A 23,568-nucleotide genomic window follows, 5' to 3' on the forward strand; every position below is an offset into this window, starting at 1 on the left:
CCCCCAGCTTCACCATCTGGGAACGCCCCTCTAGGAAGGACTGAAGCCACTGCAGAACAGTACCCCCAAGGTAGCCATCTGTCAGGGGTGCTTTGCTTGTGCTTTTGGTGCACAAAGACAGGACTAAATGGCCCAAGGGGTCTCTTCCAAAACTCATCTTTATTATTGTTGTTGTTGTTGTTGTTGTTAATTATTATTGCTTGGTGGCCAACTATAGTCCGGCCCTCCAACGGTCCGAAGGATCGTGAACTGGCCCCGTTTAAAAAGTTTAGGGACCCCTGATATATTGTATGTACATACAACTTGTAAGCCACTCTGAGTCCCTTTTGGGGTGAGAGAGGGTGGGGCATAAATGTAGTAAATAAATAAATAAATAGTTGTTGTTGGGGTTTTTTTTTTGCACTACAAATAAGACATGTGCAGTGTGCATAGGAATTTGTTCGTATTTTTTTTCAAATGATAATTCGGCCCCTCAACAGCCTGAGGGACCATGAACTTCCACTTAAAAAGTTTGAGGACCCCTGCTTTTGAAGATAGTGTTCAGAGTTTCCTGTTCAGTGCTCGAAAACAAGATGTTTATCTACTACTTAATTCTCTTTTGGCCTTTAGTGCTGTAGTGATTGTGTACTGCATTGTAAGAAATGATTTGATTGCCAGATTCTCTTATGTTTGTCTGTCCATCATTTTAGGTATGTATGTGTGTGCATACAAAAGGTTGACAGTTCAACTTTCAGTCATTTTCTCTGAGCTTCCTCTGTCAGGTCACTGAAGCTCAAAGAGAGTAACTTCTGTTGATTTCACTGGGCCCAGTTTAGTTTGTCTTGCATTCTCTGAGCCTTTTCTGTTGCAGACTATATTTTCGGTGTTGTGCCCAGACATTTGAGCTCCTGTGTAAATAATATGTAAGCTGGATTCAGCTTTAATTTTGCATCTATTGAGACTGCTGACCAGGGTCAGGGATTGGCTTTGGGGGGGGGGGGGGGGGGATTGGGAGAAGTTGTTTCTGAAATAGCTTAGAAGACAGCATATGTAATATTTCCCCCCTGAACTACTATAGTTCTGTCACATGTCCGGAGACCTCCAGTTAGCCATTCCTTTTCTGATGTTTTCAAGGTAAATTAAAAACAGCAAACCTTTTCAAAAATGTTCCTTAAAATTATGGATGCATTTGGGTTTTCCACATTCACAAAAATAAAAGGTTCTCTGTGCTCAACCTAAGTCGGACTTTTTGCCAGCAGGGTGAGGGTTAGCTAACAGAAAATATTTATTTCTCCCAGTTGTTTAATTAATCTTCAAACGTTCTATTCAGCCACTTCATAGTAATGGATATACTAGCTAATAATAGGAAATTGTTTTTTGTTTTGTTTTTATAAGATTTTATTCTTCCAATAAGCCTTCTTGTAAACTTATAATGCAAAATCAATAGTTTTGATGTTCAGCTAAAATATGAAGTATTGCCCTACATCTGTGCTTCAGCTCATTACATTTAGTTTCATTCCAGTATTTTTAATATTTTTCCCTTCAACTTGAATAATGACATATGCCATATTACATTTTATGTATAACTTAATTCACTTGGAGATCTGAGTCTGTCATCCAATTAAGGAAAATTGTGATGATCGGTATGCATTTTAGTTGATTGAATCAGTTAGATCTAGAAAAATGTACATGTTGTAATAAGTGTGATAAGTACAACAGGCCCTTCACTTTTGTGGAGATAAGGGGGGCAGGACCCCGTTGAAAAGGCAGAAACACTGAATTTTAAAAAAGCTAATTTTGTTTACCTCAAAGAACTCTTTCTAACGATCTCTAGTAAGTAAGCAAGTAAAACTTTATTTATATACCGCCCTCTCTCCCCGAAGGGACTCAGGGCGGTTTACAAGCATAAAAACAGCAACATACATTATAAGCAACACAATAAACACATTATCTAAAAAAATTAAAGATCTATACAACTAGTAAAACAGTGAAGACCATAAGAAACAATCACAACAACCAGAATGAACAAGAATACATAATCAGATGGGTTGACATGGACTGTTAATAGGGATAGATGATCCTTGTACACCATGTTTACGGGCCAGGGGTCAGCGGTACACCAGAGAAAATTATTCAAAGACCCGCTGAAACCACCAGGTTTTCAACTCCTTGCGAAAGGAGGACGGAGTAGGGACTTGCCTAATCTCCTTTGGCAGGAGATTCCAGAGCTGGGGGGCCACTACTGAGGAGGTCTGCTCCCTCGTCCCCACCAGCCGCGCTTCGGACGAAGATGGGAGCAAGAAGAGGGCCTCCCCGGATGATCTAAGGGCCCGCGCCGGTTCATAGGGGGAGATGCGATCACAGAAATAGGCAGGGCCCGTATAGGGCTTTATAGGTCAATACCGGAACCTTGAATTGGGCACAGCAGTTTATCGGCAGCCAGTGGAGCTGCTTTAATAGGGGCGTTGTATGCTCCCTATAACCAGCTGCAGTTAGAAACCTGGCTGCCTACCTTTGAACAAGTTGGTGTTTCCGGACCGTCTTCATGGGCAGCCCCACGTGCTCAGCCACCATCAGAAGTTGACCATAGAGTCATGGTGGAGGACTTTCACATGCCTAGGGAAATGATCTCTCTAGGTCAGGCATGGGCAAACATTTTGGGCCCGGCTGCAAGAGTTGGGCGAGGAGGGAGTGTGGGTAAGGGCAAAAGGGATTGAGTCATGGGCCAGGAAAGGTAAAGGGCGGGTCTGTCTCCAGGGAGACAAACAGGCTGCTGCCTCTTGGCAAGGGGATGTTTCTCTCCCCAGGAGGGCAGTGGTCTGCCTTCCTGGGGCTCAAAGAAGGGAGAGAAACATGCCACTGTCAAGCACGCTTGGCAGTGCCATGTTTTTCTCCCCAGCGGTTCTCTGGGGCCCAGGAGGGCATCAGCCCGCCTTCCTGGAGCACAGAGAAGAGACAAAAACACACTGCTTTCTGAGGAGAAGAAAGGTGGGAAGAGGGACAGGTTGTTGCTGCAGATCTCTCTGGCAATGACCTGTCTTTCCCTCCGCACTCTTCTCCAGTGCGGCCCAATGCTTTTCCAGGCAGAGAAGAGGAAGAGGAAGAGAGGAGACAGGCCAATGTCAGAGTTCTCTCCAGCAGCTGTCTCTCTATCCCTCCGCACACTTCTCTGCCTGGGGAGATGGTGGCCCACTGTGTTCCCAAGAGGGGAGAAGGAGAAGAAGATGCATGGCTGGCAAGAGCTCAGGAGAGCTCTTGCCAACCACATGTTTCTGCCTTGGCCCTTCTCTCAGTCTGGTGATGCGGGGCGCTGCTTCCGCATGCTGAAAGGAGGTCCAAGGCAGATGGGGAACGGACTTGAGACCCCAAAGGGGTCTGTCTTTCCCAGGGTGAGAAAAGTGTGGCTTCTCACCTGAAGTTGCTGGACTGCAGCTTTGAACGTTCTTTGCCATTAGTTATGCTGCCGAGAACTGATTCGAGTTGCAGCCCAACTACAACTGGGGGATAGCAATTTCCATATCCCAGTCTATTTTAAATGCTGGCAACGTCTACCATGTGGTTTTAAATGGTGCATCTGTTTGTTAGAGCAAGATTTATATGAGAAGATGCATTCCTTCTCATATGTGATTTCTTCTCCCTGTGATTTTTAAAAGCACTTCTTTAAGAATATGTACACATGTGAATGCTAAAAGTACTTCTGTTTTTAAATATACTGTTAAACCTACAATAATCAAAGGAGCAATACTTATTAATTAGTTAACAGGCTGGTCAGCCACATATTCCTTTTGGAATCTTTGAGAGGGGGTTAGCTTTAGAGAAGTCAGTATTGGGAATGTTATCGATTCAGTCCACACAAATTCCTTATTTTATTAAGAGATTCATTTTTTCATTGTTGTTAGACAGACAGTATGATACTGTATTGTCCAGATTCCACAACTTTATGTTCTTTGGAATTTACAGCATTAAAAAACACAGCCCAAAACTTCCTTTTATTTTGCTTTATCTTCCAAATATTGGTCATGAATGTTCGCTTTCATGTCCTTCCAGACGCCACTGTTCTTCTAATGGGACTTCTGCCTGCTGGAGTACTTTCTGCCTGAAATGCCTCTCTAGGCATTCCATAACAAGTGGAGAGGCTGCTGTTTCAAATTTGTTGGCAAACAGATGAGGAGATTCAGCAATCCATTTTAAGTCTCCAAGACCATACACACAAATGTCTCTGACATAAAGACCTGCAAAACAGAAATTGATAATTAAAAATCTCTAATTGGGTATATTCCAGAGAAGGAAATATTCAGTTACAGTCAGATGTTATATAATACAAGTGAAGAATGTTGGTTCTCCATCCTAAATTGGTTTGGATCCAGATGTTTAACTAACTGCATCTCTGCATATAAACCAACATGGACTCTGCGGTCAATGGAAGTGGCCCTGCTCTCGGTCCCACCTCTGTTTCAAGTTCGGTTGGTGGGGATGAGAGATGGGGCCTTCTCTGTGATCGCTCCTTCCATCTGAAACTATCTTCCCATGGAAATTAGGATAGCCTCCTCACTCCTCTCCTTTAAGAAGCAATTAAAATATACCTTTGTACATTGACCCTTGGTGAGGAAGATTATTAGCCTTTTACTGTTTTTATCAGGTCTGACAATGCTGATAGTGACTATACTATATTAACTCAGGGAAGAGCCATGCTTTATATGTGTATATTTTATATTTTTATACAGATTTTATCAGCTTGTGTTATTTATGAGGTTGATCAACTACATGTTTTAGCCTAGATTGTTATATTGGTTCATTTTAACTGTTTGTTAAAATTGGTTTATTGGTTTTTGTTTTATTTTTATATTTTGTCATAGCACATGGCATTGAATGTCTGCTATTTTTGTTTTGGTAACTGCCCTGCATCCCTTCAAGGAGAGAGGACGAGTTAAAAATAAAGTTGTGGTTGTGGTTGTTGTTGTTGTTGTTGTTACTATTATTATTATTATTATTATTATTATTATTATTATTATTATTACATCAGATTTCATAGGAATGTCATGCAATGTCTCCAATGCTTCATTTGCTTTGGATTCAATTCTAGTGACATCTCCTTGAGTCATATTAATCAAGGGACATGACTTCTCATATATGTTTAAGGATCAAGTGTATTGGGTCATGGAAGGACCATAGGAACAAAGAGAGTTCTCGTGCTCTTCCCTTTCAATTGTCCATTCCACATTTTATTTTGAAATTATTTACTCAAGAAGCAATCAAATTCTTGCAGCACAGCAGTAGTAAAGCTTTTCCTGCTAATGAGAGAATGAATGTCTGTTCATCATTGTATACAACTGTGAGGAATTGTGTATTTCATGGTGTTGAGGCCTGTGAAGCCTCTGAGGATGAGGACAAGGTTTTTTTGGTTGAGCCTTGGGGAAAAGTGAAAGTGTTTTTTGAGACGATGGGAATGTTTTGGGTAGATCTGTTGTCGGGGAAACCGGCAATGATTCTCATGAGAATCAGCCAGGGATTGACAGGAACATGGAAGTGACAGGAGGGTTATAGATAACTCAGATCCAACAGGAAAGTGTGAATCAGAGACAAATCCGGTGTTCTCAGAGACTGAAAGATAAACCAAGGGAACACAGGTGTGAGAAAGGGTGATGCCATGGGCAAGAGGGAGCATTCTTAAGGAATTGGAGTCAATGTTTGGTGGAGAGATCAACATTGGATTTTCATGTGTCAAGCTGGCTGTCTTGGGAGCTCTTTCCATCTTCTGTTTGGTTCACTGGGAATAATGTGTGCCATAATGCTCAATTCCTATCAACGAGTGAAGGTTGCACATGACCAGGGATTGGCAGATAGCTCTATCTGTGTCTTGAACAGGATTCATTTGTATTTAGTTATAACATTTTACCTTTGCAGCCATCATGCATTTTCCCTTCTTGGTCTCGCCACTTGATAGCTCGTATGTTTCCTTCCCATGTTAAATCTGGTGTAGCACCTGGAGCATCTACAACCAAAGTGAAAGCAGAGTTAACTGTGATTTTTAAATAGGTATATACATATTTGTTTGAATTTATGTGTCACACAGTGGCTGTTAGTTATAGGTGCCCCCCTTGTTCTATTTTCAGAAGTGTTATTCTGAAGTTTATAGTAGCAATGTTTAGCTTATAGTATACAAAGCAAATAAGACCAACTATAGAATTTCCCCTTAATTCTATACATTTTCAGGACTCCCCCAGTACTTTTATTAAAGGTGAAATCTTGAGTCCTGATATTGAAAAGGCAATTTTAAACCTCTGCCAAGGATGAACTTGCAGTTTTAGAAAAAAGAATTTGGCTTCAAATTGTTCATTTTGAGAGAACCATGAAGGCTAAGATTTGAAGAGTGTGACCATGTATGACTTGGCGAGACTCCTCAGTGCAGGGCTGTAGCCTAACAACCCCCATGACTCCCAGTGACTACAAGGAGCAGACTCTGAAGATGAAGTCTCTCAGGATAATCTGCCTAGATCTCCATGTCAGGAAAGAGTGGAGCAAAAACCAAAAGTGAGCAAGGGTATAGCTTTCATTTTTTTTCCTTTTTGTTTTTCATTCTCATTCTTTATTTTTCCTCTCCCCAGTCTTCATTCCCAACCATTGAGCTGATGGTAGGGTCAGAATTTTTATTTCTCTTAACTATGGAAATGATCACTAGTAAAGGGATTTTGAGATTATGCTGACAGCCACATATGATACTAAGTACTATGGCTGCTGTAAGGCTGAATGCTCCTGATTCCACCACAGTTGACATTGTGTTGATGAGTTAGCAAATTTGACATCCTTTGGAAATGCCTTTGCATGGTTCCACCAATCTCATATCTCCTAATCTAAGGTTTCGGATCCTCTTTGGGATGGGGATTGCTTCACACATTTGAAGTGACACATAGAATTGGTGATAGCCCAGAATCAACATACTCTTAACTGTATCTTTCAGGACAAGTTAACAGAATACTTGGAAATAAATATAGTTTAGCTAAGAACTATTGTATTTTTATTTTAATCAGAAATAGGGAAAGCATGGGAATGATTTGTTTTATTTTAAACTTTATTTGGGACACATACTAACATTGTGGTTGCCTAAGCTGATACAATATATCACAAATGAGAGCAGTTTTAAAGAATTATTTTTCTCCTTAAAACAAAACATCTTATAAACCTGATATACAGCCATTATCTATCCATTTGTTTACCTGTTTTAACTCATCAGGTTATGTGAAGTTAGAAAAAACTCACAGAATTCAAAATTTGATTAATACTTGGTAGATATTGCTAATATTTTAATATAAGATACCTTGCTGGTTTAGTATCTCTTGTAAATGTAAAGGTTAAAATGACTGGTGAAAAACTGTTAGTAATTCTACTTACCTGGTAAGCGGTTCAGGGTGACCCAGTAATGCTCATCTGGGCTGTAGGTGTCCCTTGACCATTCTAGCAAATCTTTTGCACGTATATCAGTCAGTGTAAACTCTACAAATTTTCTTGTGAGTACATAGTAGGCACCCCCAAAATATATAGTCAAATTGTGTGGTGGGTCGCTTTTAATTTGCTTCGTTGGGTAAACATAAGATTTTCCTGAATGTGCATATTCTTTATAACTCACATGTGTTCGGTGTTTCATGTGGGGTGGTTGAACAATTCCTGGGGTCATATTTTTACCATTCCATTTGCTTTTAATGTATTGTATAATTTCTTTGTTGGTTTTGATGGGATAATCCTGTCCACATAAATTAATGACATAGTTCCACTGATATTTTGAATGAATCAAGTCCTTCATACAGTTGATATCTGCTTGCAGTCTGGAAAATCCTGCATAAACCACAGTTTCTGTCTTTGAAACAATAAAAATGTTTTCAAAGCAGTTAACCAGAGTTTCCACAGCCAATTTGTAATCCTTTGGTGACTTCTCATCAATGTGTATACAGTAAATATTCTGAGGCAGATAAATGGCTCTAATTAACTTTATAAACATATCCAACTCCTTGTGAATGGTGATGATGTATGCCAGGGAGAAATTTTTTTCTTCTTCTGATAGTGGACTTGTAATGAAGTGGAGTTTCTTCTGGAGTGTTGAGCAATTGCAAGGGGTTTGTATGCAAGTAAGCATTTTTTGTCTGTGATGGTGTTGCTCGCATAAACGGCCAACTTGAGAAGCAGCACCTTTCCCATCAAAGAGGGCTGAGCAAAGCTCATCTGGGTAAGAGCCACATTCTGGTAATTCAGAGAATTCATCTTGCTCTTCTTTGGATATGGCATCCCTTACATAAAGAAACCCAAATATGAGGATACATCCCATGATGCATACCAAAAACCCTGATTTTACTGCCTCAAGCAGGTTCATCTTTTGCACTCCAGATGCTTTCTTTGAACCATAGTTCAGTGAATTGGTGTGTCTTCTGTCTGAGAAAGTGAAAGAAAAAAAGATCAACCATCAAACAAATTCTGAGGAAGGTCTAATAAGTTATCTTGTTAAAGGGAGAAAAAAGTCTCCTTGATTTTATGCATTTTATTAGATTTCATTTTGTGAAAGACAGGCTCAATTGTACCTCAAGGACTGTTTTGCTTTTATCAGTCTGCCATTTAGCTTTTAAGGTCTGAGTTTTCTCTCCTCTATACTAAAAGCAATGTTAGTTTCTGTCTTTGCTCTTTCTCTCACTTCCCCTCTCTCTCAAACACACACACACACACACACACACACACTACGTCTTTACCTCTCTGTAGTCTGTTGATTCTGGAACTTCCCTTCCCTTCCCTACAGACATACGCAATGAATGGGAACAAGAGGAAAGTTCCAGTAGCTGCAGACAAAATATAATGGAAGAATAAAAGAATGAGCAAAAACAGTGATTCGTGGTGATCCTGTCACATGTAGGTTGCCCTTCATGGCATTGAGAGTTCAACATCACTATTTTATTTTTAGATTTTTTTCATCCCATGCATTCCTAACAGGAGTTTAGAGAAAGTTAATTCTTATCCTAAACTACAAACTACTTTTGAAATTATTTTGGAGGGCAAGGCAGGGTGTTGAAAAATAGGAATCAAAGCTCTGTTGGCTATGTGGAACTGACACTGTTGCACTCTTTTCCAAATTATATGCATCATGTATTTGGTACATGACTTGAAAAATGCTATTGCAACTTGTTAATAAGTATGGTTGGAATCAGAGTCATGCTTACTGTAAATCTCCTGATCTCAAGAGATCTAATATTGTCACGACTAACTACAGTAATCCCATTAATTTGAACGAGCCTCCTCTGACTAAGCCCCTGGATGTTTGTCCTTCTCACAGATAAACTCAAAGGAGAGTATACAGATATAAGCTGGCATCCATCTTTCCCATATTCTCATTGGTTTGAAAATGAACATTGCAAATATAAGCATCCTTTGTCTAAGAGGCTTCCCTGTAAATATTAGACTTCTAAGAAAATAGTATTCTAAAATTCCAAAGAAGTCTGTATAGGTAGTGATCACCCTTTCTTGCAGTTGTCTGCAGTGTATACTGAGTGAACTGAACAGCAAGGGGTTTGGGGGCTGGTTGCTGGTCCCTGCTCCCTTTCTCATGTGCACTGATCACACAAGGAGAGTTCACCCACAACCATTATAAAGCTTGTAGTAGCACTGCTTCATTTTCCTTTTGTTATTTACATTACGTTAATTATTCCCGAGAGAATACTTTTGAAAATGCAGTATAAAATTAAACCACCCTCAAGTTTGTCCTTTGAAAAAACCTGGACATAAGCAACATTGCTGGATCTAGGAGTGTTGTTTACATTTAATGTTTCCTGACCTATTTTAGCAAAATTGTTTACTATTACGCATTTCTTAATATGTTCTTACACAAACTTGGCTTTGTTGAAGTATCCTAAGCTTCTCAATGCACCAGTGTGTTTCCTTAGAGCTCAGAAAGGAAGAACCCATCCTTGAACATTGAGATGGATATATGCAGCACTAGAAAATGGATATATGCAGCACTAGAAAACAGATATAGAAATGGGAACATGATTAAAATGCCTTGTGGCCATTAACATATCATTCATTTTACTTGCTATAGCACATGCTTGAAAACTTTATTCAGTTAACATAATGTTTATAATATAAAATCAAAGGTATTGTGAATTAGTGATTTTTAATCAGTCATTAGTGAATTTTTCTGTCTTATGATACAGACACAGTGCAACCAGTGAACAACACAATTACATGTATAGGAACATTAAATCCTTTCCCATAAATTTTTATAGTCTCAAAGCCTGAACTTCAATTTAAATCCATTATATTTTTGAAGCTGCATATTCAGTTTTCAAGCTTGCTAAGCGAAACATGCAAAAACAGAAGGAAATTTAGAAAGAATATAGACCTTGTCCTTACTGACATGTCCAGGATTTCAGGTCGAAAGACTGTCCTTTCCCCAGACTTCATTGTGTTGAAGTCCTTTCTGTGGAGTGCTGGAGGGAAGATGCATCCATTTTGCTGCTTAGTCCTATCTCTCTCTTAGTCACACTGTTCTTCTGTGGGGGCTGCTTGTGCGGGCCTAAAAAAAAACCAGCAGAAAACCAGTCCCCATGGAATAATGTTTGCCAGAGGGATAGGTTTACTATGTAAACATGTACATAGAAGCGAGTGTCTTAATAAGCATCTGCTCAAACTGCAAATGTTTAGCACTTGCATCAGTCTTTGGGCGATGTGGAGCACAGGGGGAGGGAGGAAGGGGAGGAGAGAAGTCCCTGAAAGGTGGACGCAAGGTTTTCTGAGCAAAACAGAATCACGCGTGCTTTCCCGTTGCAGCTGGCTGCCAAGTGACTAACCGGGCCAAGAATAGATTGCATAATGGCCATTGTGTACACTGTAGTGAGGATATGAGTGTGTATGTGTGGTGCTGGAGAGTGTGTGCCTGTGATAGCTACCCAAAAGGTAGAACTGCAGAATCCAAAGTGTTGTGTTAACTATCAGCAATTGAAGAAACCACAATATCACTCTGGATTAGACAGACTGGTTATCAGTTCTATCACCACATTCAGGAGCTCATAAGTACAGCATCAAGGAGCAACAATTTCTGTGCTTCAGTAAAGGCTTTTTCAAGGGTTTTCTTATAAATATCACAAAATGTAGCCCCTCTTGAAATTTGTCGCCGTTTCCCAGATCAAAAAAAAAAAAAAATGTGCAGAGCAAACTGCAAATTACAGCCCATCTATTTTTAGTCTTCTTTGACTTCAGCAGCAAGTGTTTTCCTCAGTTTGATAATTTCAAAGAACAGCTTTTATAAGGCAATCGTTTTCCAAGTAGCATAAGCTAGTAAAAAATAAAAAGTTGGGACTAATGAACAAAGACAGCCAATACTTACATTCAAGGTCACTCCATGGCAGAACAAAAACTGCAGCCTGTTTGCCCACAAGTTGTTGCAGTGTGGGAAAGTGACATTTTTGGGCTGTGGCTCCAAAAATCCCCCAGCCAGCATGACTCCAACAATAGGAACATGCTTTTCTGGTAGTCACATTTCTGTTTGTATGAGTATTTCTACATTAAAGGCAACATCTGAAGCCCATGGACTACCCTGCATTGATTTAAAAATAAAATTGGTGTATTTCTGACAAGACTGGCAAGGAAAATGAATCTTATTGTCCTATAATGTGTGACATTGAGTGTTAGACTACAACTCTGGAGACCAAGGCTGAAATCTCTGCTTGGTCATGGAAACCCATTGGCCAGTCACACTCAGGGGAGGGCAATGGAAATGCCTTCAGGGGAGGGCAATGGAAAACCCCTCTGAACAAATCTTACTAAGAAAACTCTGTGGTGAACTCACCCTAGGCCACCTAGGTCAGAAATGACTTAAAGAAACACAACAATAGCAAATATTTTACCAACACCCAAATAAAAAGAAATTGTGCAGACTTTAATTTTCTAGGATGGAGAAAGAGAGGAGGAATCCCTGTTCAATAGGGCAATTAGATTCTGTAAACCAGAAAGTGAGTTGTGAGTTCAACTATTTTAGATTCATGTTGCTGTTTCTGAATTTTACTTAGGTCTTTGAAACCAATGTAATTTTTCCTTGAGCTTGTATGAAAGGGAAAGGAGTGAAAGGTGTTTCCCTTATTTCCCTTATTACAACATGTCAGGACAAACTATGCAAACTCTTAAAAAATGCTTTCAACTTCCTTGTGATCAGAATTTCCCATACATACTATTGTAATCTATTGTTTGTTCTAAATGCTGTTTGAATAGAAAGCCTATCATCTGTTTAACTAGAAGACAAAGCCCAGCAGTTGATACAGTGGGAGTGGATAGCAATTTTATAGGAAGTAAGTGTTGACGATGCCTGTACAAAGTGTAGGTATTTGTGATTCCACCTGAAGAGAAGAGTGCACTTTGTAATGGTAATGATTACATTAATGGTTAATGATATATGGGGCAAAGCTCACTAGTAGAATATGTGCTTTGTCTGCGGACTATCCCAATTCAGTTCCAGTATCTCCATTTCAGAGTGTCAGGTAACAGAAATGGGAAAGATTTCTGCAGAAAACTAAAAGTGAGCTATACTGAGCTGGGTGGAAACAATGGTCTTGTAGGCGTACCATTCATTGGAATCAAGAATATATGAAGGTGTAAAGCATCTTAATAGGTTCTTGATTCCAGTGAATGGTAAAGAGAGCACAAGTGATTTGAGCATTAGACTATGGCTCTGGAGACCAGGATTCAAATCCCACCTGAGCCATGGAGCTGGGCTTGGGCAGGTCGCACTCTCTTTACCTTAAGGGAGGGCAAAGGCAAACCCCTTATGGACAGATCTTTCCAAAAGACCTCTGTGACAGGTTTACCATAGGGTTGCCATAAGTTGGAAATGACTTGAAGGCACAACAATGAAAGTGTGCTTGATATGTCTTGGGATCATTTTGTACATGATACTTTTCCTGCATGGAGCTCTTTCCTATATAGGATTTCATGTTTTTAATATGTACAGTCACCCCTTCATATACACTGGAGTTAGAGATGGAAAAACCACAAATAAAAAACTATAAGGAGGACCTAGAGATTCCTAGATATAACATATTAATCAGATCCATGAATAATGAAATTTGAAATAGTGAGACCTGCAGATGTGGTGGGATGGATGCCCTTTAGTTGTATATACTTCACATTATTATTATTATTATTATTATTATTATTATTATTATTATTATTAAGTTTATTTATATTCCGCTTTTCCTTTCCATAAAGAGACTCAAAGCAGCTAACATCAAAAGCATTACAATTTAAAATATACAAATATTAAAACAGTATTAAATATAATTAGTATTAAAAACAATTCAGCTTAAACCATAAAAACATATAAAACCACAGCAGCCCATGACATGACCTTAAACACCTTCATCTTTAAAGGCCTGCCTGAATAAAAATGTCTTAGCCTGCCACTGGAAGGACAGCAGAGAGGAGGCCATTCTGACTTCCCTGGGCAGGGAGTTCCAGAGTCGAGGGGCAGCCACTGAAAAGGCCCCCTCTGGTTCCCACCAACCTAGCTTGAAATGGAGATGGGGCAGAAAGAAGGGGCCTGGGTAAGATCATACAAGGTCAGCCAAATAGCCTGAACCCGAACCATCTTGACCTTCACCCACTCTGCTAGTCCCCCTCTGGCCTGTTTGATCATCCAGGAAGGGCAAAGATCTAGAATACATATAGTAGCTCTCACCTCGCCAGGTATCCTGTCCACATCGTCAGGCTGCACAAATTGAAAATTATTCATGTATGTATGATATTCAGTCTCACAGATGTCTTTACTTGGCCAGATTGCTTCCATTGGTTTTATGATTGCCCGATGGCAGACAATTATTGGTTAACAGTTTACCTCTAAATCACAATTTCAAAATTATGTTTTAAAAAAGGTTGGCAGAAATGTTACACTGTTTATCGTTTGTCATGACTACTAAATTGGCAGTTTCCTCATGGTTCAGGGAAACCAAGAAACAGTGGACAGATGGGATGAGGAGACATGTAACCATTGTCCAACATTACACTGGCCAGGTACACTGAAAATCCCAAATTACGATTCCCAATATATGTTTATACAGAAGAAGAAAGGCTTTATTTATGTGGTGGTTGCCTTCAAGGTACAATATGTAAAGAGATGCTAACACTGACCCAAGGTTTCTGGGATACCTTGGGATAGGCAACTTATTCACCAATGCAAATACTATTTTACCTCCCAGAATTCAAATGCTCTGGCTTTGCATGTTGTCATAAAAAGAAGGATATGGAAGAATAATAACTACAGGGGACCTGTAACCTCATGAATGAAATAAGGCATTTGGTTACAAGCCAATGCACTGTAAAGCTGTGAACGCCAAAATGGGACATCAGGTATACTGTAGATGTCTAGCCCACATCAGGTTTTTCCATGTGTCACTTTCCATTTCAGATTAAAAATCACATAATTCAAACTAATGAGAAAATGCCCACATCTCTGAGCCATGTGCACCAGACTATATACCAGTGGGGAGACATAAAAATCCAAATCATACTAGATCAAGAAGAAGCTACAAACAATGCAGTATCAACCGGTGCAATTTTGCTGTTTCTCCAATCATGAGCTAGAGCTCCTTTTTAATATGGAGGTTGTGTTTTTCTGTGTGCATGTATGTATATGTGTACAATCTTTTGAGCGATTTTAAAGATCTCCCCACATTTGAGTTATAAGAAATTTTAAAAATTAGAGAGCAAATGAGCTCTTGCAATGCAATAGAAACTAAACCATTTTAAATTTCCAAAATAGACCTACTTCTGTTCTGTATCTTTTTTTCAGCTTAAGTTTCTCTCTTTTAAATCCACAGGCATAGTGCCAACTAGAGATCAGCAGCTTTGGAAAGATGAATATGTTACATTGCCTTTTTACTTGTTGGCCAAACAAGAGTAAATTATTCTAAGTTGTGTTCCAAAAACTCCTAAACCCTGGATTTAGAGCAACAGTTTTTGTAGTTTTGGTCTATTCTTTAGTTTCACTGAATCATGGAGACCTTTCATTTCAAAGCTCTTCCTTTTGTTGAACTTTTAAAAGATACCTACATAAAAAGGAGCAGTTTAAAGCATTTTGGGTTGAAAATAAATGGGAGGAAGTTAAACTGATTCCCACCCCAAAGTAAAACTATACACATGTTCTCACATCTAAGTCCTCAGTGTGTCCAATTGAGCTGACTGTAAATTACCAGTAATGCTAGAGCAGATTTACTCACCTACTCCTGAAAAACACAAGTGATTTGAAGATCCTGGCAAGAAGCTTGTTAGAATCCATTGCCCTTCAAAGCAAGTAAGTTCTTCTATTTGTTGTGCCAGCCTCCGTCACATGCAGTGAGCTAATATTTAACATGAAATGCTTATATTCCTCAGTTAGCTTTCCTTAACCGCTTATGTCCCTTCTTGTTGAATTCAGCAACAATAGTATTCCAGAAAACATAATTAAAAATAGTTTTGAGCTTTTCTAAATTCTCGTCGCCACCACCAGTTGTTCTGACAGCCTTTTAAGGCAGTGAAACCAGTTTTTGTAAATGAGATCTGTAGATACTGCATTGGTGTTGATTATAAATAGCCTTGGTATGTTTTTAACCTCTAGGCTGCTAGAAGAGTACGGTGCACAAGGTAAAAAATCTTGTGCATTTCTTTTATTTAACTCTCCAGTCGCTGAAACTTTCCACAGGGTGAGAGGCATGTCAGAATACTATAAGGGCTTATTTCAGGCTGCCAGTAAAGTATGAAGACATAATGAATCACTGTGGGGAATCTGTCATTAATCCCTTCCCCTAATCTAATCTAAATAATTTCACTTCTCTTATTTTAACATATGAAAGCTTTAATATTTATTTGAACTACATTGTTCTGAAACTTAAGAGAATACAGCTTAAAGTAGAGTGGTGGTATGAATTTGAACATTGTACAAGTTCATTATTGTAGAATTTACTGTTAATTTTTATAATTAAGTGTAGACACCTTAATGCAGTTAGGGGCTATACAAACACAAAAGTAGCTTTTTCCCCATCTGTAGCAGAATAAAGAACTGTATATGCAAATAGACCCTAACCTCCCTATTTAGTTCCTGGGGTAATGGATTGAACCGTACACCAAAAGCCTCTGTGGAAAGCTGAAGTTTTTCCATTTCTGTTTCTCTATTGTTTCCCCTTTTCCTGAGCAAAATGCCAACCAGTTTGATAAGTACTTTGTAAAGAAGGCTGTGTTCAGATATCAAGATTGAGATGTAAGAGTGTGTGGGAAAACAGTGCTTTTCTGTACTCAACTCGGAAACATTTAACTCCGGAATGTTGATGGTTCTTTTCAAGAGTTGTGATCCCCCCCGAAAGAACCAAATATTGCTGATATTCTGGATTCAGAGATAGTTATTTCTCACCTTTGTCTTGAATTCCAAACATATATTTTTGGGGGGGGGGGTGGATTTGGCATAGCATAGTGTCTCTGAGTTCTCGTCCCAAATCCTTCTGGTTTGTCAACATCATTTTATTGCATTATAATAATAAGGACTTGAGGCGGCTCACACATGGGACAAAATGTCCACAAAACATTAAAACAAAAACATGATTAAAATAAAACATAGCAACACATAACAATAAGATAAAAACACAATTAAGTAAAACATAGAATCATAGAATAGTAGAGTTGGAAGAGACCTCATGGGCCATCCAGTCCAACCCCCTGCCAAGAAGCAGGAAATCGCATTCATAGCACCCTCGACAGATGGCCATCCAGCCTCTGTTTAAAAGCCTCCAAAGAAGGAGCCTCCACCACAGTCCGGGGCAGAGAGTTCCACTGCCGAACAGCCCTCACTGTGAGGAAGTTCTTCCTAATGTTCAGGTGGAATCTCCTTTCCTGTAGTTTGAAGCCATTGTTCCGTGTCCTAGTCTGCAGGGCAGCAGAAAACAAGCTTGCTCCCTCCTCCCTATGACTTCTCCTCACATATTTATACATGGCTATTATGTCTCCTCTCAGCCTTCTCTTCTGCAGGCTAAACATGCCCAGTTCTTTAAGCCTCTCCTCATAGTGCTTGTTCTCCAGACCTTTGATCATTTTAGTTGCCCTCCTCTGGACGCTTTCCAGCTTGTCAACATCTCCCTTCAACTGTGGTGCCCAGAATTGGACGCAGTATTCCAGGTGTGGTCTGACCAAGGCAGAATAGAGGGGGAGCATGACTTCCCTGGATCTAGTCGCTATTCCCCTATTGATGCAGGCCAATAGGATATAAGGACATAAGGATATAAAACCACAGCATTAAGACTCACTCAAAGAATACATGACAAAAAACCAATAACCAGAAATACTGAGATGGGAATAATAATAATAATAATAATAATAATAATAATAATAATAATAATAATAGTAATAATAATAATAATTTTATTCTTATACCCCGCCCCATCTCCCCGAAGGGACTCAGGGCGGCTTACATGGGGCCAAGCCCAAACAGAACAATATAAAAACAAAACGATAAAACCAATCAATCAGACAATAAAAGCAAGTCATAAAAAACCACATACAAGGTAAAGAGTTAAAATCATGGCTTGGGTTCAAAGGATCTAGGCCAAAGTGCAAAAAGTGCAAATATATCATGATCAGGCTATTAAAAGGTCCAGGCATGGGATAGTGCAAAACAGTATTGTCAGTGACCATTACAAAAATAGAAAAGCAAAAAACCTATGGTTGGTTCCTTTTTATTATCTTACTAGGTCTGATTCACCTCATTTGATGTCTCATCACTTGATGACTATCAGCCAAATGAGTGAATTAACTCCATTGAACAATACTATGAGTTGACATTGACTGATATGGAAATCCTGTTGATAATGGATTAGTAAGTAGCTGATTTACTTGTTACTACCGTTAGCCAAAGGCTTTCTGTCAGCATCAGATTATTCCCTCTCTCCCCCCGAGATTGTTTCTTCATTTTCCCATTCGTAGATGTCCTACTGTTTGGGATAGTGAATAGTCAAGAGCAAAGTTCAACTAAAGCAGTGGTTCTCAACCTGTGAGTCCCCAGGTGTTTTGGCCTACAACTAGAAATCCCAGCCAGTTTACCAGCTGTTAGGATTTCTGTAAGTTGAAGGCCAAAACATCTGGGAACCCACAGGTGGAAAACTCCTGAACTAAAGGAATGTTCTTAAATAACTGTACTTCAGAATCCTAACTCCTTAATGAAGAAAGGGTTCCATCCTGCCAATCCATGCAGCAGATAACTGCCCTTCTTACCATGTGATTTGGTTAGAGAGGGAGTGGGTTACTCTAAAGTGGACCTACTCCTTGCATTTAGTGCAATTGTTCCCAATCTTGGTCCTCTAGGTGTTTGGAACTTCAATTCCCAGAAACCCAGTTTGTCAAATGGTCAGGAAATCTCAAACCATTAAAGCAGCATAGCTTTTAGTGCAACATAGGTAAATAATGCTGATAGCTGGAATGGTCTGTGAGAATAAACAAATCCAGAAATCTGGAAATACTTTTAGTAGAATTTTATGTGTATCAATTGCTGATGAGCATGAGACAAGGTGTAGTTGTATTCATGTCTTGACTCTTGATGCTTATCCTGAACTTATTGGCTACTATATGAACAGAATGTCAGGCTAAATAGGGCTTTGGTCAGATCCAACATTGCTTTTCTTATATTCCTAGTACCAACACTATCTGGCGACTTCTGAACCTTCTTATTCTTTATTCAGCCTGTCCATTGCTAAATGAAAAAAGCAATTACAAAAAAAAATACCATCCCCTCTTACACATTTTTTATTTCAGAGAAAATGTGGCCTAAACATCCTCTTCCTTTGTGAAGGAGAAAGATGAAACAGGCTAATGGAATGAAGCTTTCAGAGAAATGCAGTTGTTGATAGTCCTTCTCTAATTTCCTGTACATTCTTTTGTAATACTCTATTCACAGTCTATTTCAAGGATTCAGTACTGGAGTAAATAGCCCATCAAGGTTTTTACTTCTTGGAAATATATTAGCCTTTCTCTATTTTACTATTTCAAGTTTTGTAATTGTATAAATGTATAAATTATGCATCTTTGGGGCATGCATACATAGTTTAATTTGGACACATCTGATCCATGCATGTGACATAGCTTCTGTGTAAACCCTTGTTAGTTTGCCTGCATTTTGTTTATGGGGAAATGTGATGTTCCACAAGAAAGAATAGCTTAAACAACTAAGAATCTTCTGGCATCTTCAAGATTTACAAATGAAGATATTTTGGTGGCTGCAGTCTGTTTCATCAGCTACAACAATGGAGAGTTGTTACTGAGATGCCTGTTGGCCTCATATATCCCTTATAAATTAATTTTTTACTTGGTTTTGTGTTGTGGATGCTATTTTCTTATTTGTTTATACATTTCAGAATGGGAAGTATGGGGATTTTGTCAGAATACACAAGGGTATTCCTAACATCCTGAGGGTCAAGTCATCTTATTGATGTGTAGCCTCCAAACTATATCAACATTATCTAAATCATATTAAGAATCTCCTTTTTTCCGAAGTCAATATTCTTTTATAGAGGATGTATTTCCCCTTTAAATGGGGATTCATCAGTTTTTCACAAGAACCTATAAGTCTGAAGCAGGATCCTGTGACTCTACAGATATGAATAATCTGTTAACTTTTTTTCAGGGGCTTGTCCCATACATTTGTCAAGGATAGAGGTCTTATCCCACTATATCTTGTGCCACTGACCTCCCCAAGAGTAGCATGGAAGCTGTGTTCCCCATACTCTGTCCAACCATCTCCCTGGGAGCATTCTTGTGTGTTACGTCTGTAACCTAAACCTTTAAAAAGAAATCTGGCATGGCTTCAAGTAGGAGAATGTGTAAAATTGTACCTTCTCAGATTTTTCCCCAGAGAGGCCACAACAGATTTGATATTACAGATATGATCACTGTGTCATCAGATGATGACTTTCCACTTACGAAATGTGAAGAACCAAGAACCACAAGCAAGTTTGCGTGTGGTCTCAAATTAGCAGCTTTCAATAGAAGCAACTAACTCTATCACTTGAGAAGTCAGTGAGTAATCTGCACACATGCATGAATCAGTTCTGAAAGAGGTTTAAAACCAGTTTGAATGTCTTATACCTTGATGCAGTTCAGTCCTTCCCACTTCACTTCTATGGCACACTAGTGTGCACCGCACATGAAAAATTTCTGAGGGCACAGCTAGTTGCTTTGTGGTTTGATGATATGAACATATTGAAGTACATTCGTAATCTGAGTTTTTTAAAACCTGATATTTTATAAACAGACTGCAGCCAGAAAAGCATATAAAGGTATCTATAAAACGGAAAGTCTGTACTAGTTGTACCAAGTTAGAAAAGAACACCAGCTTCACACTCATTTAAATACTTGTTGACAATCCCTGCCTAGGAGTGCAACTGAAGAGATTCAGATTTGTGGCAGAGGCAGAGGAAAAAAAGATGGGCAGGGAAATTCCAAACCAGCAGCCTTCTAATTTCTGAACTTCACACCCATATAGCCCCGGTTTCTGGTTTCTTTTTCTATTGTCAGTTGGCTTAGAAGAATTTTCTTAGAAGGAAAGCAAAGGTCCTCATGCATTTTACAGAAACTTCCATACCAGACACTTTCTTTGATTTTGTTAATACTGTACCATTTTGTGCCTTACTTGCATAGGAAACCAGACAAGGGAGCAATCCCAGCCTGGTGCACTCACCATCTTTAGTTAACCTGCTTTTTCTTGAATGTAGCATAGTTTTCCCTTTTTGTATTCCCGTTAGTAGTTTCCTGAATTCATCTTTATAACTCTCTGTAACTCTATGAACCCTTTCATTTGTGTGTTTCTTTTCATGAAAGCATCGTCAGGGATAGGATTTGATCCATGTTTACATGACTTAGACAAGTGATAAGAAGGTAAGTGTTATGGCACAGAAGAAAATCTCGTCAGAGTTGTTACATCATATCCTTAACAGTAGACAATATTTATTTTAGATTGTAGCCTCTTGGCAATTGGTTTCTGCCTATGTTACTGTGTAAAGATACTGTATACATAATATCATTTGGTCTCTGCTTATGTTGAAATCCCTTAATACTAACACATCCCGGGCAAAATGCACACCTGTTATTCTAACATATCATCATATCGTCTGGGGTGCTTTGAATGTGATTTTTCTTGGCAGGGGGTTGGATTGGATGGCTGACATGGTCTCTTCCAACTCTGATTGTTTGATTCTATCATTTTTCTCCATGGTGATTTTTAACATCTTTGTCTGATGAAATTTTTTTTTTCAAACATCTGCCCAATCTATTTTATACTTTGAATTTGTGTACTCCCCCCCCCCCCCACTTCCAAAAGATATCACTGCTTGTAGTATTGGGGTTTTGTTGTATTATCGAACTGGTAACAGTGCCAGAGAATGGCAGTTGGGACAAAATTTGACAGGGTCTTAGTGACTATTATCAGATCTTCATGTGCCTGAGGTGTTGCATAGCAGAAAATTGGGATTTTGTATTTTGATAATCTCACTTCTTGAGTTTTCTTTAATAGCAAATAGTAAACAAGATAATGGAAGAAAAGGTTTGGAAAAGTGCAGGCAATCTCTATTGTAAGCTCTGGAAATATGTAGCTCCTGATCTCAGCTTTTATTTACTTTGGAATATGATATGGCAGACCTACACAGTTTTAATTATAGTTACTCTATATCTCCTTCTTGCACTGCCTCCATTCTCTTTGCCTTTTCTCCCTTGGATCTATATCATCATAATATTTCTAAGAAAACCTATTTGCAGTACATATTATGTGAGGAATAGATACATTAGCTATGCTGAATTTGAATGTGCTGTACTAATAGCAGCATATCCATCTTTTGAACCAAACTGCTGTACATGTATAATGTTATACATACCCTTTCTAAAGCTCTTTCTTTTGTAAGCAGGTGGCAAAGGATGTATCAGATGATTCTGTAATTCCCACACTTGATATATGTTGCCTCAAAGAAATATATATTTTAACCATAAACCAACAGCATATCAAAACAGCTATACACTTACCCTCAAACGTCAAGTGAGAACACACAGCAAGGTTTCCTCAGGAACATCACACATGAGCCTTTAAACCATGCTTTGATGCCGCATCACATTGAAAACATGCAGAGTACCTAAATGTGCTTTCAGCTCTGTGGAGTTCTGTTTTAAAGGCTTCCTGTTGCGTCAGTCAGACCTTTGTTTATAGGAAGAGTGATTACTGAAGAGGCCAGAGGAAAAGGAAGTAGGCAAAAATGAAATCATGGTGCTGAACAAAAATAAATAAAAAATCCTCAAACCATTAAGTGCTACTTGATCTACCTCTAATTTTCTCATCATTTGGCATCTGTTATTCACCAATGAATGTTGTTTCTGTCTGTTTAAGAGGCAAGGTAATTTTGCTTTCTGAGTATGCATGCAAATGTTGTCAGGATGTTTTGTTTATTGTCTAGCAATAAACAAGAAATTGATACCAGTTACATTTGAGGTTTGCCTTCTTTAAAGCCCAGTTCTTTAATTTATTTTTTTAAAGCATTTATATTGGATGGAAATATGGTAGCTTTTATTTTACTGGTTGGGTTTCTCCAATCTTATCATTTTCTTCACTTTTTCCTCCTAACTCTATGCTGCTAGATGTGTCTGGAACAACTTTCTTTCATCTGTCAAGCATTCTAGAGCACTGAATATTTCACATTAGCAAAAATTAAAATCCTACATCAAGTTTGGATGTATATGAATGAAAATTGATGCTTTCAACTAGATAGGCGCCACCAACAGTGTTCATTCAGAGAATAGGCACAATATTTTATTTTATTTTATTTTAGATACGTGCTAATCCACTGAGTACTTAAGCACGTATCTCCCTTTTTTCCTATAGATTCTATACAGTGGTCTTAATTTTTTTGTCTCTTCTATAGTAATACAATGGTATCAAGATATGATTATAAATTATTATAAGTGGGCTAGAAATTATGAAAGCTGCCATTCTTGTTTTTCGATAATGGCATTCATAACATTTTGGAAAAACACCTTTTGGATATCATAACTTTTTAAGAAAAGCATGACCTTTCAGAGAAGAGCCAAAAACCCTTTAGAGTATAATCTTCTCTTGTGTTATACAACCAGTTATAACTATGCAAGCCAGTGATTTCAGTTGTTAGACTGAATAACCTGTTATCTCTGTTAGGAAAACAGAAATTTTGCCAGTGCATAAAAACAGCAGTGCTTCAGAAGTGTTTTTCAGTGCTCAACAATATAGACTCACCCATAAAACAACATCTTTTATATCATGCATTCTAGAGACAAAAATGAAGTAGACTTGGATAAAAATAACATAATTGGTTTACTCACAGCCTTCATGTGTTCAGCATAAACAGATACAAAACTTATCAGTCCAGCTTCAGATATGTTTGAGATCATTCTCTTTGCCATCCGGCCAGGGCAGGCCACATAGTCAAAAGGAGAGAGAGAGTGTGTGCATGTGGCCTGTAGGCCCTTTTATAACTTGTCAGAAACCATAAAAGAAGCTGCATACCAGAACATACATGCAGAAAACAGTAAGCAACAGGA

General features: G+C 38.7%; 2 protein-coding genes across 11 annotated transcripts in view; one reads left to right on the forward strand and one right to left on the reverse strand.

Moving 5' to 3' along the window:
• rtf2 (replication termination factor 2) overlaps nucleotides 1-23,568 on the forward strand; it is a 68,886-nt gene that overhangs the window by 36,718 nt on the left and 8,600 nt on the right. The gene's annotated exons all lie outside the window — the stretch shown is intronic.
• On the reverse strand, nucleotides 1,814-22,179 carry LOC100555283 (beta-1,3-galactosyl-O-glycosyl-glycoprotein beta-1,6-N-acetylglucosaminyltransferase 7). Of its 8 annotated transcripts, none has more exons than XM_062978958.1 (6): nucleotides 22,027-22,179; nucleotides 10,355-10,528; nucleotides 9,838-9,971; nucleotides 7,369-8,400; nucleotides 5,876-5,971; nucleotides 1,814-4,211 (listed from the first exon to the last, which is right to left on the reverse strand). In XM_062978958.1, exons 4-6 carry the CDS (start codon nucleotides 8,339-8,341, stop codon nucleotides 3,997-3,999), a joined length of 1,284 nt encoding a protein of 427 aa, XP_062835028.1. In that variant the 5' UTR covers nucleotides 8,342-8,400; nucleotides 9,838-9,971; nucleotides 10,355-10,528; nucleotides 22,027-22,179; the 3' UTR covers nucleotides 1,814-3,996. The 8 variants fall into 8 exon arrangements, with proteins under 8 accessions (XP_062835028.1, XP_008113455.1, XP_008113454.1 ...); XM_008115248.3 differs by lacking the exon at nucleotides 22,027-22,179 and adding an exon at nucleotides 15,219-15,654 and having other exon boundaries at nucleotides 10,370-10,528; XM_008115247.3 differs by lacking the exon at nucleotides 22,027-22,179 and adding an exon at nucleotides 15,219-15,654 and having other exon boundaries at nucleotides 10,366-10,528.

This window comes from Anolis carolinensis, chromosome 4, assembly GCF_035594765.1.
Source record: "Anolis carolinensis isolate JA03-04 chromosome 4, rAnoCar3.1.pri, whole genome shotgun sequence".
NCBI classification, from domain to species: Eukaryota; Metazoa; Chordata; class Lepidosauria; order Squamata; family Dactyloidae; genus Anolis; species Anolis carolinensis.